The sequence below is a fragment of the Mesoplodon densirostris genome, chromosome 19 (genome assembly GCF_025265405.1).
Source record: "Mesoplodon densirostris isolate mMesDen1 chromosome 19, mMesDen1 primary haplotype, whole genome shotgun sequence".
Taxonomy (NCBI): domain Eukaryota; kingdom Metazoa; phylum Chordata; class Mammalia; order Artiodactyla; family Ziphiidae; genus Mesoplodon; species Mesoplodon densirostris.
Genome location: NC_082679.1, coordinates 56327162 through 56344368, shown reverse-complemented (window position 1 = coordinate 56344368; position 17207 = coordinate 56327162). Strand labels below are relative to the sequence as shown.

At 42.7% G+C, this 17207-nt stretch overlaps 1 protein-coding gene across 2 annotated transcripts in view; it reads right to left on the bottom strand.

Annotated features, from left to right (window-relative positions):
- Nucleotides 1–17207, bottom strand: part of WWOX (WW domain containing oxidoreductase) — a 993698-nt gene that overhangs the window by 931011 nt on the left and 45480 nt on the right. For both annotated transcript variants that reach the window (XM_060084392.1, XM_060084393.1), the window contains exon 5: nt 3170–3276. In XM_060084392.1, coding sequence (XP_059940375.1) covers nt 3170–3276 — 107 coding nt within the window. The remainder of the gene's footprint in view (nt 1–3169; nt 3277–17207) is intronic.

Here is a 17207-nt window from a genome sequence, read left to right as displayed (position 1 = left end):
TTTCGATAATTCTTCCTGTGGGGGCGTTGTTTGCTGGTCGTCCTCAAGTTGATCGACGCAAGAATGAATCTACACCATGATAAATGCGGGCTTCTGAAACTGACTCACAGGGACCCAGTTACGGCTTAGAAAGCAAGAAAGGAAAACTAAATGGCGGGTCTTTGAGATCATGCTGTTCAACCTCCTCTTTTAGAGATAAGAAAACGGGGGCACCAAATAGATCAAGAGACTTTCCAAAGTCCCACAGTTAATGAGGGCAGATCCAGAAATTTCTGCCCCTACGCATCAAACAAGAGCAATAATGGGATAAATCCAGATGAATCTGTCCTCATATATGACGGGAAAGGAAGACAACTTTTAAAATGCGTAGATAACTGGGTTTGGGCATTATCTTCCGAGTCTGGTTTAAACATTAGTATCACTTTGTCCAAGATGGTTCTGACAGTATCACGAGTGCCGCTGGAATTTGATTTTTTTAGTCTAAATATGTCACATGGGCAAAATTTTATGAGTTTGATACTCCCTGCTGCTCGATCCCAGGTTCCATTCTAACATTTTCGGTGGAGGCAGAAATTGGCCCAACTTACTAGATGAAAACTGGAAACAGCTACCCAAGCTTTAAATCCATCTGCCCTTTGAATCAATGGGTCCACTGCGAAGATTCTGCCCAACGGTGTATTCACAAAAGCATGTACCAAGAACGCTCACTGCAGCAGAGATTAGAGTCAATTTTGGATTAAAATGTGAGAGAGACTGAACTTTCAGAGAGCATCACTTGTTAGAGCAGAACAATGACCACAACCTCCATGTCCACCAGAAAGGGAGACTGGTTAAGTAATGACAGCATAAACACATGATGGAGTATCACACAACAGCTAAAAGCAGTGACGGTGACCTCTATGCACTGATAAGAAAAAAAACCTCCTCTAGCAGTAAGTGAAAAAAAAATCAAGGTACATAACACTATGTAGGTGTGTTGTGTAGTACGCACAACCTTTTTCATGAAGAACACGCAAGAAACAGTTAATGGTATTTACCTCCCAAGAGAAGAATTGTAGAGGACTTTCACTTTTCATTTTACACACTTGATGAAGATTCAAACCATACGCATGTATTACCATTCGCTCTCTGCACATCTCTGAAGATTGCTCTATACCACCAAGTGGAGGTTATTATATTTTTTAACTTTGGAGTTAGAAAGATGCTAAGATAACTGGAAAAAAGTGGGCCCTGTTTTTTTTTTTTAATTTAACTCAAAATAATGAATCCAGTGAGATCAGGACAAGAGTTCATTTGAAATATACTGAACTTGAAATTCTGCTTGAAAAAACAGAAGTAAATCTCCCTTTTCTTGACTTTCATAACTTCTCAGTCCAGAACACCGGACATTCTCTTCAACAGACCATGGTCTGTTTCTTCGGATGGCAAGAAATCTTCCACGGTGTTCGGAGAATGAAGACAGTCTTGGCAAGGATTATCCGACCCCGTTCACGCTCTGCTCTAGGCACCTGTCTCCCCCTCACCCCCTCCTGCCCCCGCCCCAGGGCCACTGCACAGGCCACACCCTCTGCCCGGTTAGACCCTTCTCCCACCTTCCCCTGATTTTCCTTGAGATCTCAGCTCAGTCACCTCTTCTTGGGGACTCCCAAGTGTCCCCCACCTCCCTGGCATTATTCACCACTTTGGAGGGCCACATACTTTTTTCGTACCACTTTGCATCATTTCAAGTTTACACTGATGTTTACCTTTCTTTGGATTGAGCTGTCTTCCACTCTCAGCTGAAAGCTCTACAAGGACAGTGGCAACACCTGTTTTTCCTTAACACCAGATGCCCAGTACCTCTGACAGTGGGGCACTTCACAAATACGTGAATGAATGAATGCAGTCTGTACATCACTCCAAAGCCCAGTGACATGTTAAAAAAATCAATCAACCTGTGTCACTCTGGCTCAAACCCTCTCATGTCACCACTGACTCTGAGCCCCTTGGGCAACCTCCTCACCCTTCACGGCCTTCCAGCCACGCTAGCATCCCTGCTGATCCTAGAATCCTCCAGGCACGTTCCTACTTCCTTTGCACATGCGTAGAAAGTATTTCCCCTGACTTTTGCACAGCTTACTATTTTACTTCCTTCAGATCCTGGATCAAATGTCACAACTTTAGAGAGGTCTCTGCTGACCACCCAATCTGAAATAACCCACGCTGTCAACTCCTGGCCCCTCACTCTGCTTTACTGTCCTGCACTGCATTTATAACCTGACATTACATTAAATATTAAACTTAATTATCCCTTTATGGTCTGTTTCTCTACCTAGAAGCCCATGAGTGCAGGTACTGTGTTTTATTCGACGCTATTATCCTTAACCCCAACAGCACTGCAGGCCCTCAATAAATGTTTGTGCACAGGCATATCAACACCAACACCTGCACAGAGAAAGAAAAGCAAAAAGGAAAAACCAGAGACAGGGTTAAAGCCGGCTACTTTGTCATCCTAAAAACCATAAATAACCTCTTAGTTGCATTCATGGGCGTCAACCACATTTTGTTTTTCTTAATAAATGAGCTGAATGGGTAAACATTCTCAAACCTCTGACTAACAAAGCAGATGACACTGACAATGAACTATAAACAAACTATAAAAGGGCTTGCTTGTCCTTTCATTCATAAAATAAACAAAGTGAGTATGACTCTAAAAACAAAGAAAACATTATTCCAAGAGCAATAAACCTTATGAACTGTACTAAAACCTCCATGTGTTTATCCCAGCATGTATACTTGACAATTAAAAAAATCAGCACTTCCTGGGGGCGCAGTGGTTAAGAATCCGCCTGCCAATGCAGGGGACACGGGTTCGATCCCTGGTCCGTAAAGATCACACATGCCGCGGAGCAACTAAGCCCGTGCGCCAAAACTACTGAGCCTGCACTCTAGAGCCTGCGAGCCACACGCCACAACTACTGAGCCCATGTGCCACAACTACTGAAGCCCATGTGCCTAGAGACCGTGCTCCGCAGCAAGAGAAGCCACCGCAATGAGAAGCCCGCACGCAGCAATGAAGAGTAACCCCCGCTCAGCACAGCTAGACAAAGCCCACACGTAGCAACAGACCCAATGCAGCCAAAAATAAATTAATTAATTAATTATTTTAAAAAATCAAGCACTCACTTACCCATTCTCCTAAAATGCGTGACACGGCTTCACTGGCTCTTGTCATGTTCCTGCAGGCCAGGATCACATGTGCACCATGGAGGGCGAAAGTTTTGGCGGTTTCAAACCCTACAGTTTAAAGGAAAATGAAATTTAGAAAACACAAATGCAAAGCACTGAGTCATAATGAATGGCCTTTACTGAGTGCCAAACGCATTACCCTAGTGGTTCTCGACCACACTCGATTTTGCCCCCTAGAAGATATTTGCAAATAACTTGAGACGTTTTTTCAGTCGTCACAGTTTGGGGTGGCGTGCTACTGGTATCTAGCGGGTAAAGGCCAGGCATGCTACAAAATATCCTACAATGCACAGGACAGCCCCCTCAGCAAAGAATGATCTGGCTCAAATATCTACAGTGTTGAGGTTGAGCAAACCTGTCCCAGGAACAAAGTGATTTCAAAGGGGAAGGTCAAGCCATAGAAGAGCTCGTGGCACAGCCAGCCTTTGAACCACTGCTTAATAACCACCAAATCGTGTGATCAGTATGAAGAGTAAGGATACATAAAGATTTAGACATGGTCACTGCCCTCAGAGAGTTTACAGCCTAATAAGAGAAAACAAACCTGGACAGTAAAACAACAACATGTGTTAAGTTCCTGACAACGTGCTCTGCACTCTTCCCAGCACTTCTGCTTCCAGCAAGGGCAACTAGGTTTCCTAGACCCACCCTCCCACTAAGAACAGTAGAAAAGCTGGACAGAACAACACACACACACACACACACAGACAGACACACACACACACACACACCCTCTTTGAAGGCATCAGAGGAACACTACGCTTGAGAATTTGGGGGGCCAACATCTGGAAAAGCTGAAAAGCCAAGAGAGGTGAGCCAGCATTTAGTGCTTCTATACCCAGTGAAAACACCCTTCAAAAATAAAGGTGAGGGGCTTCCCTGGTGGCACAGTGGTTGACACTCCGCCTGCCGATGCAGGGGACGCGGGTTCGTGCCCCGGTCCGGGAAGATCCCACATGCTGCAGAGCGGCTGGGCCCGTGAGCCATGGCCACTGAGCCTGTGCATCCGGAGCCTGTGCTCCGCAACAGGAGAGGCCACAACAGTGAGAGGCCCACGCAAAAAAAAAAAAAAAAAAAAAAAGGTGAACAAAATTTTTAACAAACAAAAGCTGAGGGAATATATCACCAGCATGTCTATACTAGAGGAAATACTAAAGAATGCTCTTCAGATAGGAGGAAAATGACCCTAGACAGAAATCTGGAGATGTGGAAAATGACAGAGTAACATAAAGGGTAAACAGATGAAAAAATCTAAATGATAATAGTAATAGTTTGTAAATTTTACAATACCTAGTGATCATCACTATACTGATAATAATGACACATAACCTAGGAGGTAAGTGCTTGGTATTAAAATATTCTAGGACCCTTGCATTGTCCAGGAAGTGGTAAAGTACTAATCTGTATGAGACCTTAATAAGTCAAAAATACAATATCTCCAATTACCCCTGAGAGATGTAATCTCTCCAATTACCACCGAGAGAAGAGTAAAATAATACAAATTTAACCAGTTAATACAAAGTGGAAGAAGAATAATTTTTTTAAAAAAAGGCAAGAAGAAAAAGGAATGTAAAACAAGTTAGATAAATAGAAAACCAATAATAAAGTGGTATATTTAACCCCAAATATATCTGTAATTACATTAAAGTGGACTAAAAACTGCAATCAAAAGACAAAGACTGTCAGACTGAATAAAACACACATATACAATATGCTCCTTACAGAAGTGTGTATGTTATGCTTTATACCCTCAAACATAAGGATAAAGAAAATTAAAAGAATGGGAAAAGATATACCATGTAAAGATGAACCAAAAGAAGTATAAGGGAAAAAACTGAATATTTCATAATGGTAAGTTCTAATCCATAAGGAATATGTGACAATTCTAAATTTATACACATACACACATGTCAAAAGTTCATAGGATTAAGAAGAGAAACAGAGAAGTTCATAATCAGAGCGGAAGATTTTAACATATCAGTAACATAAAAATGTCGATAAACAGGAAATAATAGAAGATCTGAAAGTAACTGATAAACTGGAAATAACTGAATATGCTTAAACACTGAACACAACAGCAAAATGTATATTCAAGTACTTAAAGAGTATTTACCAAAATTGAACATGTGCAGGGCCAGAAGTCTCAACGAATTTCAAAAGATTAAAATTGTAAAGTATGCCCTTGACCACAGTAGAATAAAATTAGACATCAATACAAGATCCTAGAAAATTCCCTTATCTGGAAACTAAGCAACACATTTCTAAATAAGATATTGTGACTCCAAAAATTACAATGAACATCAGAAAACATTTTAAACTGAATTATTACAAAAATTCTACATATCAAAACTTACAGAACACAGCTAGAGTCATGGATAAAGGACAATCTACAGCCCTAAATACATATATTAGAACAGAAAATGAGCTCAGCATCTATTAAGTGAGAAAAATTTTAAAGCAGCTAATTACCTTAAGAAAGCAGAAGGAAGGTAGTGAAAATAAAGACACTCACAAAATTAAAACAAACATAAAATACAGAGGAACAAAGAATCCAAAAGTCATTTCCTTGAAAAAAGTAATAAAATTGCAAAAGGGCTAGCGAGAGAGACAGAGAGAGAGTGTGTGCAAGCGAGCACCAGGACACACACTTGAGTGTACAAGTGAGCACACAAATGGCAGATAGCAGGGGAGAACAAAAGGACATCACTACGCATCCTTTTAAAAAGATATGATGGGGACTTCCTTGGTGGCGCAGTGGTTAAGAATCCGCCTGCCAATGCAGGGGACACGGGCTCGAGCCCTGGTCCGGGAAGATCCCACATGCTGCGGAGCAACTAAGCCCGCATGCCACAACTACTGAGCCTGCGCTCTAGAGCCCACGAGCCACAACTACTGAAGCCTGCGTGCCTAGAGCCCGTGCTCCACAACAAGAGAAGCCACCGCAATGAGAAGCCTGTGCACCACAACGAAGAGTAGTCCCTGCTCACCACAACTAGAGAAAGCCCGCATGCAGCAACAAAGACCCAACGCAGCCCAAAATTTTTAAATTAAAAAAAAAACTTTTTTAAAGTAAAAATAAAAATAAAAAGATATGATGAACAACTTTATGCCAATAAATTTAAGATATAGGTGAAAAAGACAAATTCCCAGAAAGACACCACTTAAAAATTGCTGCAAGGAGAGAAAGAACTGAAAAAAAATCTATATTTTTAAAGAAAATTCTCAAAATGAAAACTCTGGATCCACTGGTCTTGAACAGTAAAGTCTACCAAACGTTTAAGAAAATAAAAACGCCAACCTTACACCAACTCTTCCACAGAATAGAAAAAGAAGAAAAACTCATTTTATAAGGCTTGAACTCATTAGTCATCAGGGAAATGCAAATTAAACATACAGTGAGATAATACTGCATACCTACTACTACAATGGCTAAAATTTTTTTAGAAATTAAAAATAAGAATAAATAATGACCACACCAAATGCTGGCAAAGATGGGGAGCAACTAGAACTCTTAGACATTACTGATGTGAAAAGAGAAAGGAGGAGAGGGTAAGGGAGGGGAGGGGAGGATCTAATTTCAGAGCTTGAACATCACCCCACTGTTCTAAAGTGTAAAATACCACATCTTGTAAGCTATGTGGAAAAATCATACAGAGTATGCTGCAACAACAAAGCAATCAATTCTACTAGAGAAGGTAGCAACGTAATTCAGCCAAAGCCATGTCAAATGATCAGAGATTACTGCTTCCAAGATAATGTTAATATGTATGAACAATCAGAGAATCATTATCTTACTGAGACTGCCATGTGAAAGAGTCAAGCAAAGGTCATGCATTCATATCACTTCCATATATCTAATCTTCATGGAGGCCAGTCTATTTATATAAACTAGTTCTCAAGGGAAGCCAGCACAGCATAGTGGAAAACTCAAACTCAGGAGTTTGACACATATGTGTTGACCCAGCTCCAGCGATTTATAAGCTATCAGACCTAAGGCTGTGCCTTTAACGCATCAGAAACTCAGTCATTTTTCTTAAAATGGGGAGTGAATAGTAAACATACACTAGGAACCTAATATAAACACAGTAGGTGGGAAAACAAATGTTAGTTCCCAATCCTTTCCAAAATCCAGTTCAGTGCAAAGTCCTGATTTATATGAACTAGCAAATATAGTACAGCCATCGTGACTGAAAAAAACTCTCTCCTAGGTCTGCTCCCAAGAGCAACCCATGAGCTAACTGGTTTTAACACCAACCACAATCTAAAGAAATTAGCTACAAGATCTACCACTCCATTTGTCTGAGTACTGGCTTAAGAACACACTTGAACTTTGTTTATGCCGAGCACTATATCCCAAGATATTCACTTACCATTATCTAAGGATTACCTTCTGTATTTGACTCTGAGGTTAAAGTAATTACACAAAAGAATTCAAATCTGAAATACTGCACATCTAAATCTGTCTGCCTCCTCTTTGGTGTCTGTACTAAAAGGTGCTGGGAGCTGTATCTTCAAGGCAAGAAACAACAACCTGAAATTTACTCATTTGGATCCATGATGCCAATTTCACCCCTTATCCCCACTGAGCAAAAGGCACCCAGATGGGCTTCCCTGGTGGCGCAGTGGTTGAGAGTCTGCCTGCCGATGCAGGGGACACGGGTTCGTGCCCCAGTCCAGGAGGATCCCACATGCCGCGGAGAGGCTGGGCCCGTGAGCCATGGCCGCTGAGCCTGCGCGTCCGGAGCCTGTGCTCCGCAATGGGAGAGGCCACAACAGTGAGAGGCCCGCGTACCGCAAAAAAAAAAAAAAAAAAGGCACCCAGATCACTTGGTGAAAGAGAGAGAAGTAAAACACCAGGTTTTGTAGCCCAGCTGTTCCAAAACTGGATGGGTGCGGGCATGGGACAAAATCTTGCTGACTGATGTGCTACATCAATCAAGCTAATGAAATGCTGACAGCCATATGGAAGTATAGCATGAAGTGGCCAAAAACGACTTCTCTTGCAATCACAGGACTTTTCACACCCGGATCTTGTTGAAAATGATGGACTCTGTGTCCCTACAAAATTTCCAGGTCAGGACAATCATCAGACATATTTCTCATCACAGTTTCATCCAAGAGTGTTAAAAAAAAAACAAAAAAAAAAGTCACACAGGGGAGTGGGGGAAGATGGTGGATGCAATGCCTCGTCATTCATTAGCAAACGTATTTTTAATGGACTGAAGAAGCATCAATACAACACAGGTCCAGGCAGGCCCCGGGGCTTTATTTATCTAATTTACCAGGACAACCGTAAACTCTTTAGAATCTGTGCTTTTTTCATCTCTATGGCCCATAGGACTCACCCCCCAGTAAGATTCAATAAATAACTGCCAAAGAAACGAATGTCCTTACAGGTTGCTACAGGCTACAGTTCAGGACTGTTTTAAAACAACCCAAGTTGTTTCAAACAGTACTGATGGCCCTCTAACTTCCTTTTAAACAATGAATAAATACTGGAATCCTGCAAAGATACTGCTCACTGCAGTTTTGAATGACACTACCTAGAAATCTGTGAGGGAAAGGGCATGCCCCTTTGCTATCAAAATTTATTTTCCCAGACAAACTTGTTAAGTCACGCCGTCTCACTTGACAAAATAACCTATGGCAAAGGACTTTTTATTACCAAAAAGAGCACATCTGACACTATGGCAGCAACAGGCTGCGGGCACCACTCTGCACCCTGTCTCCTTTAGATAATTCCTGACTGTAGCTATGGTTAAACCATCTGTCCCTGTGTCGTGTAAAATTACACTCTGAGTCTTACATCTATCTTCCTTTATCTAAGCCATGTGTTACATATTGCTAGTCTACTTTTAAAAGCGGCAACGGACAACTCTGTCTTCTTACCCTGTACAACTGCCTTTGGAGAACCACAAAGCAGGGATATTTCAAAAGATGATGGTTTAACATGAAGAACAGTAACACTTTTATAGTAAACTGTATCTCTTGAGTGTGGAGTTTTATAAATTAAAAAAAAAGTTTAATAATGCTACCTACTGCTAAAATCCAGGAAAAAAGCCCATGAGAACAGCATCCCTCACTCCCATAATAACGCAGCTGATGACCAGTTTAATTAGCTAAATGTAGTAGTGCTGAGCCAATACTGCACAGTGCCAAAGTTTGCACAAAATAATGAAGGCAATGGTTTACTAAATTTAATAACCTGATTCATCTTATAAAAAATTAACTTTATGACAATGTTTAAATTGAACCAGCTTAACTGCATGGAGGTGGCAAAAGTGCGTCCAGAGGAATATTTAAAACTAATAGTATATGGGCTTCCCTGGTGGCGCAGTGGTTGAGAGTCCGCCTGCCGATGCAGGGGACACGGGTTCGTGCCCTGGTCCGGGAAGATCCCACATGCCGCGGAGCGGCTGGGCCCATAAGCCATGGCCGCTGAGCCTGCGCGTCCGGAGCCTGTGCTCCGCAACGGGAGAGGCCACAACAGTGAGAGGCCCGAGTACCGCAAAAAAAAAAAAAAAAAAAAAAAACCTAATAATATAAAGAAAATAATGGAAGACGTTTTAAAACAATGGGCATCATGGGTTTTCCAGCACTTGTTACGTCTGATCCAATCAGGAAAACCAAGTGGCTGTGGAGATTTAATATTTCCCTGACTTGGGTTTCAAGCTTTGCATACAAACATTAAAGTACCAGAAAAGGAAAAACATACCAAAAAAATATTAAATGCCTGCTTATCTTACACTAGGTTTCCGTGTCTAGTATCGAGGTTACACACTGGTAATCACAGTGTAAATCAAGCCCACAGACTTGTTTCCTTTGGCCCACATTCTGGCTCCCTCCTCCCTTTTTCTCTCTCCGTCCTGCCCTCTCTTGCATGCTTCTATTCCCTCTTCCTTCCTAGTACAAATTACTTGCCAGCATTAAAAAACTGGGGCAATTATATATGCAAACTCCAGAGAAGGTGGATTAGATGTCCACTTTCTCTGTAAAAGCTTACAACTGGAACATACTAGGCCCCCAATTCCACTTGGTGACCAGCAGGTGGGCTGAGGAGCCCCTGCAGGCTAGACACGGGCTGAATTATCATTATTACTGTTGTTACTATTGTTGCTGTTATTTAATCCATTTAAGATACCTCTGGCGGTCATGCAGAAGATGGACTGCCTGAAGATACTGAAGCCCTGTAATCAGCCAGCAGGGATGAGATACCTTCTTATGCTGAACAGCTAAGGGGAAAATGAGAAAACCATCGGGAAGCAGAAAGCCTGAATCTAAGTCTGAGGCAGTGTCCAAGGTCTCCAGGGATGCCACCCGTGCCATGGGTGAGGCTGGCAATTGGTTTACCCAGACAGGGAATCCGGGGAGGGGTGGTGGGTTTGGGCCTGGTGATGGAAGGGGATAGAACAGTGGCCACACCCAATGAGACTCACAGGCAGGTCAGATAGATGGGGACGGAGTCACAGAACCCCCAGGCACACAGAACATCAAGGTGGGAAGCCAGGCCCCAAAGATACTAACAAAGTTCCCGCTGAAGTCAGAGCTAAGAACGAGGCCATTTCTCTCTCCAGTACTTGGAAGGTTCCTTCTGGTTTGAGTTTTTTAATTTTCCCCAAATTGTGGATTTACTTGGGCAGTGTCCCCATTTACTGTAAATTATGGTTTTAATTATCATTTTTATTAAGATGCCCAAAGGAGCTGGGGCTTACAACACAGTAATTTCTAATGGGCTGTTATTATTAACTTATAATTGTGAAGCGCTGGAGACAAATGTTACTTGTAACTGTACCCAATTAAAAGGCCACATGGGCTTCCCTGGTGGCGCCGTAGTTGAGACCACCTGCCAATGCAGGGGACACGGGTTCGAGCCCTGGTCCGGGAAGGTCCCACATGCCGCGGAGCAACAAAACCGGTAAGCCACAACTACTGAGCCTGCACTCTAGAGCCTGCGAGCCACAACTACTGAGCCCACGTGCCACAACTACTGAAGCCCGGGCACATAGAGCCCAGGCTCCACAACAGGAGAAGCCACCTCAATGAGAAGCCCACGCACTGCAACGAAGAGTAGCCCCCGCTCGCCGCAACTAGAGAAAGCCTGAGTGCAGCAACGAAGATCCAATGCAAGCAAAAATAAATAAATAAGTAGATTTAAAAAAATAAAAGGCCACAGAGATGGTGATTTCTCCCTTCTGCACCATCATTCCCCCACCTCCCGCCCCTAGAACATACCACTAAAGCAACCTGTAAAAACCAATCAACAAGTTGCAGAATCTTCCAGCACAAGGCGTCTCCCTCCCTGGAGATCGACTGACACATATAGAGCAAGAAGATGAGCCTAATGTCTTTCATTCTGAGTTAGATATTGGGACAATTCAAATTTGGGGACAATGTTTGTGTTATAAACCACTAGCTTTAAGGATGCGAGTTTCACCCACATTCTCCTATGAGTATCAACACAAGGACCTTACTTTCCTAACTGATCCGATTCATGTTAACGAAGTTCTGGTGACACGACATTGACCACGATACTGAAATCTGATGCTCCAAGGGCATTTCCCATGAAATTCGAGGAGATGCCATCCCTACACCTCTACGATCAAGACAGCAAAGGCAGCGACCAGATAATCCAAAGGCTTAGAGATTGTGCTCAGCGAACACTAACCCCATCTTCCAACTCGTAAGAAATGACAGAACTACACAGACCTCTCCAGAAGAAGTCACAGCCAGCCCTGCTTTTACACGTAGGCATTCTATATAGCTACGTACAAGTACCACACAGAGGCTCCTCCACACCCGATCACAGAAATAAGATCCTAAATATAAATGTTTACCAAAGGAGGATGCCAATTCAAGCGATGAGAACAGAGAACCAGGAAATGACCAGTTCACTTGCAGTATCTTTTTGAAACATCGACAGGCTGCGTTTACGTGCTCTGGGCAGTGTAAGGCAGACACCATAATGTTTTGTAAAGCTGTATTATAAATTCCAACTGGCTGCCCGGGGTCTCTCAAGGGGCAAGACTGACCCCAGGCTGCCTACTACTGCTGCCTCTGAGCTGGCTGAATTAAGTTCTCACCTGACCTGCCAGTAACAGTCCAGATTCCAGCGTGTGAGCAACCACAGTGAGCAAAGTACCCAAAGGTTACAATTAACATGGTGCTAGGCAACCCAGAGAAGACAGATTCTCTAAGGGCAACTCAATCCAGCAGTATCCGTGTCCGTCAGGGTGTGGGGGCAACAGGCAACCTCACAGATGAACAGGGGAGGGGCTGCGGAGTGGAATAGAAAATGGCTCGACATCTTTGGGGGCAACTGGACTATATCCAATTGTTCGTGGACATGCCCTTTCGCCCAATTATTCCATAACCAGAAATGCAGCCTATAAATATACTTGCCCACATGAGCAAAAAATGTGAGAGGACTATTCAATCAGCATTGTTTGTAACAGCCAACAACCTGGAATCAACCTAAACGTCCATCAATTAGGTGAAATAAATTGATGGCAGGCACAGAAAAGAACGAGGTGAAACGAGATGATACAAGAAAACACATCCATGTTCTGTCATTAAGAAAAAAAAAAAAGAAATCAAAGTACAGATTAGCCAGCAAGTATGATCCCACGGGGGGAAACAAAAAGAGGGGATGTACATGCTTAAATATGCGTTAACATTGATAATTTCAGCCAAAGAGCTATTATTGGTCAGGGGCAAGGAAGCCTTATTTTCCATCTGATAACATCTATCCTGTTTCCATTTTTAGCACGTGTGTACATGCCTGTTAGAGTAAGAAACTCAAAGTTAAAAACTGAATGGTATCTAGTGGATCATTTCTAAGCTTTTATAAACTTTAATACAGAGAAATCAAGGCAAGGGAGAAAGGAATAAAGGGAAACCCATTCTCATTCCAAACGCTCTACTTTCAGAGAAGACTGTAGAAAGAAGGTGAGGAGGAGGACCCGGGGGTGTGTTACTACATGCTGAGCACTGTGCCAGGTGCTTTATGAGATACAGTATCTAATCGAAGGCACACTTCACAAAAACCCTAGGAAGCGCCACTGTCCTCATCTCACAGATGAGAAAACTGACAATCCCAGGGGTTAAGGGGACTCACTGAGATCAGAGGGCAAAAATGGAGAAGGATCCCCAAGTGGGGTAGCCTGAGCTCAAGGCAGGGGGGCCCTCAAACCACCACCCTCACCATGTGCATTCCAGGCACACACTAGGAGCTCCTTGAGGGCAGGAAAACCCCATCTGGAACACGGCTCACCCGGCCCAACTGTCTGCTAACTCTATCTGTTAAATATGACTCAGAGAATTTGATACATGTTCTTTGTGGCTGTTATGAGGTATGTTTACATTTGTAGCATTCACATAATGTAAGCTAAACTAAGCAACTGTCCTTCTGAAAGAGAGAGAAATGGTCCAAATGCCGTGGGCCTCAATGTCAACAGTCTACCAATGCTTATTTCTTTTCTGCGTTACCATGTCGAGGCAAAGAATTGAGGCCTCGTCAGCTACTCTGTTACATAAAAGTACTTACTTTATGGAATCTGTCCCCAAACCGTGAGGCATTATCAAATTATCTTCTCTCTTATTTAATATTTCATCACGGGGCTCAGAATTAACACCATCCTTCGCTTTCACAAACGCTTCTCTGTGTAAGGCCTATGAGACGGGAAAACTAATCCACAGAAATAAACTTTCTCTCCACGTTCTCCAAGGTCAATAACTTAAAAGTATGGACTTAATTTAACCCTGCCTCTATGCTTTCAACCAATGAGTTGTTTTACAAGGGACAATCTTAACACCATGGCCGTTCTAAGATATGCTCAAATTTTTTCTTTAATTTCTAAAAGGCTTCAGTGCCAAACTTGAAAGGACTATCCTTATTAAAATCAAAGATAAAGACCACCCCCTATAAGAAGAAAGTTGTACCACGTTGGATTTTTTAACAAAGTGCATGGCACTTTTAGAAATTTGGCGCAGGTCCTTAGCAAGAAAAAAACAGGATGAAACAGAAGAAGCAAAAACAAAGGCTTCCCAGTAAAAAAAAAAAATTTTAACCTAGTTTATTGGACAGAGAGACCACTATGTATTAAAAGGTCTCAACAAGATAAAGCTTCTTTCACTCACTGTCATTAACAAAGGAAAGAATACAGTGGCTCTATAATTCCAAACCCAGCACACGCTGTTCTGTTCAAGTTTACGTTCTTCGGAAGGCAAGCCTTTTTCTGTAACTAACAAATCACACACCAAACACACACACACACCCTTCTATGGTGTCACCTTTTCTAATTCGCGCTCACAGCCATATCTACTAAGAGAACCAAAGTGTTTCTACGTGGTTAGGAGTGGAAAGATTTACCTTGAAGTTTGGCCTTTTTTTTACTTTGATGGATGAATTTATAGCCACTTCAAGAGGAGAAGAGAACCCAGCTCTGACTTCACAAGCACACTTGTATTATATTACCAAGTGGTTCACTGTTTTCACAGCTGGGCCAGGATTTCCTTTCACGACGGCAGCCGCTGCTACTCTGTCCTCCGCTCAAGACAAGGTTCTTTATGATTTAGGGCAAACAGGGCAGCCACGTAGGTTCTGCACCCGCACTTGTCCAAAGAGAGATCCCTTTCTTTTACCTTCTTAACGACCAAAGCGGCCACGATCGCCTGTCTACCAACATATTTTCCACTCCTGTCAATTAAGAAGTGGTCAGGATGGAACTGTTTAAAAAAAAAAAAAAAAAAAAAAACTCCTCTAGTCCACTGAGAGCTTCCAGAAATGAAAAGTCTGCTCCAGCCTACACCTTCAATGTGGCAATGTTAACTACTTTTCTAATTCAGGCCCTTTTTTTTTTTTTTTTTTTTTTGATTTCTGATCGACCTTGGCTCTCACCTTTTTTTAAAAAAGTAGTGTAGGACTTTGCCACTTGAAAAGATTAAATTCTTTATGCTCCCAAAGTCATATGGAGGTGCTCAAAACACCATGCTGGGAAAATTCAGCACTTTTCTGCGGCTCACTTTTAAAGGGTCCAAATTGACTTTTACTTTGTATGATGCAACTTCTCAGAAGCCTGACTTAAATTCAGTCATGAAAGCTAGATGCACAGGGAGAAAGTTCTATTAACTTTGTGCTCTCTGGGTCCACCATGACCTGTCCTAAAATCAGTGACCCCTACAACATCCCCTTATGTGGAAAGAAAATCTGTAACCAGACATTTACCGAGAAGTAACCATTTACTGATTAAGAAGAGCTAACTACAAAAATGAACGATACACTAAGGAGACAAAACATACAGCACTTTAAAGCAAACTGATTTTAATGCAAAAAACAGCTAATTGAAGGGTCGTCATTAAGAAAAAAAGTATCCCCGATAAGCTATATAACCAGACCATGCTCTCCCAGGACATCTTTAATAGAATCACTTTTTTTAAGTTCTGTAAAATCTAACTGTTGGCTTAGCTGTGTGTGTGTGTTTCTGTCATTGCTTTGTTTTTTTAAAAAATACGAATGCTGATATCATTTCAATTCAACTCGAAAATAGGAAAAAAAAAAAAAAAAGTAAGTTTCTGTTTCAGGTGAGTTCTCTTGCAATAGACAGTCCACAATAATCCTAGGAAGAAGGTACCAGCAAGGCTAGCTTTCCAGAAGAGGAAGTAAATAAAACTCTTCATTTCCTTTCACAAGCCAAGGTGCCCAGAACAAAACACAAGGAACCATTACGTTTGATGCTTACCTTTCTGGTATAACGCACCCAGTGATTACAGTGCCTGGGTCCCCAGGGGCCATATAATTTGTAAAAGAAATTCTCCATCTCTCTTTAAGCTATCTAAGAAGAGCTGCCTAAAGGAAGTCAGACTCGCTGGAGGGGGGAGAGGGGAAAGAGCTGTCTGTTTTCAGGTTGATAACATTCTGTTTTGGAATACTATGAGGAAGAACTGGCGAAACATACCAACTGTGAAATGTATACCTCTCGGGAAACATGCGAACTAACCATGACCGTGATCATGCACCTGCTTGACATGAATGGCAGAGATGCGCACAGTGCCTTCCAGCTGGGGCTGATTTTGCCTGGTCCCTGGGGCCTCCGTCAGCTATAGGTTTGCGTTTGGCTCCCCTCGTGCAGCTGCTGCTGCCCCTGGGCCAAGAGGGTCACAGTCGGAGTCCCCACACAGTAACACACACGACTAGGGATGAGGCTTAACTTCAATTCGAAGAGGAGGGAGCACTCTCAGAGTCAGTGAGGGCACCCGAGCCCTAACAGACGACTCAGGCCTGCACAGAACTTCTGTTCAACCTGCATGCCTGGAGGCTTCCCAGCTGCCAGCAGTGGGAGCCCATGCCGTTGGGGAGAAGCCGCAAAAGACTCCAGTGGAGATTTTCCTCCCAGATCAGAGAGCTTGAGGAAGCACGCTCAGCTCGATTTTTTTATTTGGCTCAAGCATGCAGCCTGCCCCTCAAGCACATAACGTTTTAGAGGCTCTAGAAGGCAAGGTGGACTAGATTTTCTTCAGTGCTTTGCGACAGGTAGAGAATAGGAAGTAAACACGCAATCAAAGAATTTCTCGGAGGAAAAACAGATCAGGAGCCGTACTGGTTGTTATGAACTGAACTGTGCCCCCTTAAAATTCATATGTGGAGCCCTAACTAACCCCTGATGTGACTATATTAGGAGCCAGGGCCTAAAGGAGGTGATGAAGGTTAAATGAGGTCATACGGGTGGGCCCTGATCCAATAGGACTTGTGCCCTTATAAGAAGAGAGACACCAGGGGTGGGTGCACACAGAGAAAAGACCACATGAGGACACAGCAAGGAGGAGGTATCAACAGGGCAAAGAGAGAAGCTGCAGGAGAAACCAACCCTGCTCAAACCTTGATCTTGAACACCCGGCCTCCACAACTGTGAGAAGCAAATTTCTGTTGTTGGAGCCACCCCATCTGTGGTAGTTTGCTGTAACAACTGAACAGAATAAAACAC